General features: G+C 39.3%; 1 protein-coding gene across 1 annotated transcript in view; it reads right to left on the bottom strand.

The window, feature by feature from the left end:
• Nucleotides 1-225: 225 nt before the first annotated feature.
• lsm3 (LSM3 homolog, U6 small nuclear RNA and mRNA degradation associated) overlaps nucleotides 226-1,170 on the bottom strand; it is a 4,008-nt gene continuing 3,063 nt past the window's right edge. Inside the window, exon 4 of the mRNA XM_032514127.1 lies at nucleotides 226-1,009. Coding sequence (XP_032370018.1) covers nucleotides 929-1,009 — 81 coding nt within the window. The 3' untranslated portion in view covers nucleotides 226-928. The remainder of the gene's footprint in view (nucleotides 1,010-1,170) is intronic.

Genomic DNA, 1,170 nt, shown 5'->3' with positions numbered 1-1,170 from the left:
AGTGTGTGAATGGTGAATGTTTCCTGTAGATGTAAAAGCGCTTTGAGCAGTTGTTAAGACTGGAAAAGCGCTATATAAATACAGCACATTTACATTTAGTTAGCAATTGATTTACGGTTGATCAACTCATCATTGCAGTTCTTATTGTTGTCCATTAGAGACAGAGAGCAAACCTTACCGAGGTTTAATTGGTGTTTTACACAAGAATTGAAGAATCCAAAAACATTCAAGAATTACCTTTTTTATTCAAGTTACCAAAACCAAATCTTCACACATCTGAGCATGATGTACTCCCACGTCCCACAAACACTACACAAATAATATGTATAAAAAAAAAAAAAAAAACTACAACCGTCCCAAAGAAACTCAAACTTCCCAAATATTCACAGATCGTGGGTCTGGAGTAAGAGCAACCCCTTTGCTTAGAACCAACATAAAATTCACTTGAGAAATTAAAAAAACTCAAAAACCACTTAAAACCCTCTGCTCAGTCTGTTGTCTGGTAATACTTTAAATACTCTCAACAAATCAGGCCAAAACAAGTTGACACACACATCTGAAGCAGTTCAGCTTCTTAAAACCATGATGAGACATTTGAAGCTGGGCCTTGTACTCGTAAAGACTGGGAATACGGGTAACTCCAGTGATTACAAATAATATTACATATTTCTGGTTTACAACTTAACCAGAGGGGATGTATTAATTGCTCTACTGACGGAAACCAAATGAAATATCTCGGTCGCCTGATATCACCCATAACGGCAAAATCTATTTGATAATTTGCCTAAATAAAAAGAAATCGGCCCTCTTTGTCCATAACATAGTACTCTTTCTTGGCTTGAGTCAAAACATGGTTTGTATCCTTGCAGCCCGACAAAAGGAAGTCCCAGCTGTCACAACGCTCCTCGGCACCAGGAAGTGGTCAGGGTTAGCCCACCCGGAGGGGCGGAGCTACGAGGACCACGCCATCTCCTCTGACAAACAGCATGGGGATGTTCCTCTTGGTTGACTAAAAAGACAAAAACATGCTATTACTCCACGATGATGAGCCACATTCTCCAAGGGTTCTATCAAAGTTCCTCCAAAAATGTATTTAACAGAGAAAACTAAGAAGATATGTATTACTTCCACGTGTGTAAGACAGTGTGTGTGTGTGTGTGTGTGTGTGTG

Source organism: Etheostoma spectabile, chromosome 4 (assembly GCF_008692095.1).
Source record: "Etheostoma spectabile isolate EspeVRDwgs_2016 chromosome 4, UIUC_Espe_1.0, whole genome shotgun sequence".
In the NCBI taxonomy this organism is placed as follows: Eukaryota; Metazoa; Chordata; class Actinopteri; order Perciformes; family Percidae; genus Etheostoma; species Etheostoma spectabile.
Note: the sequence above shows the minus strand (reverse complement) of the source record. Positions and strands in the feature narration are given on the sequence as shown.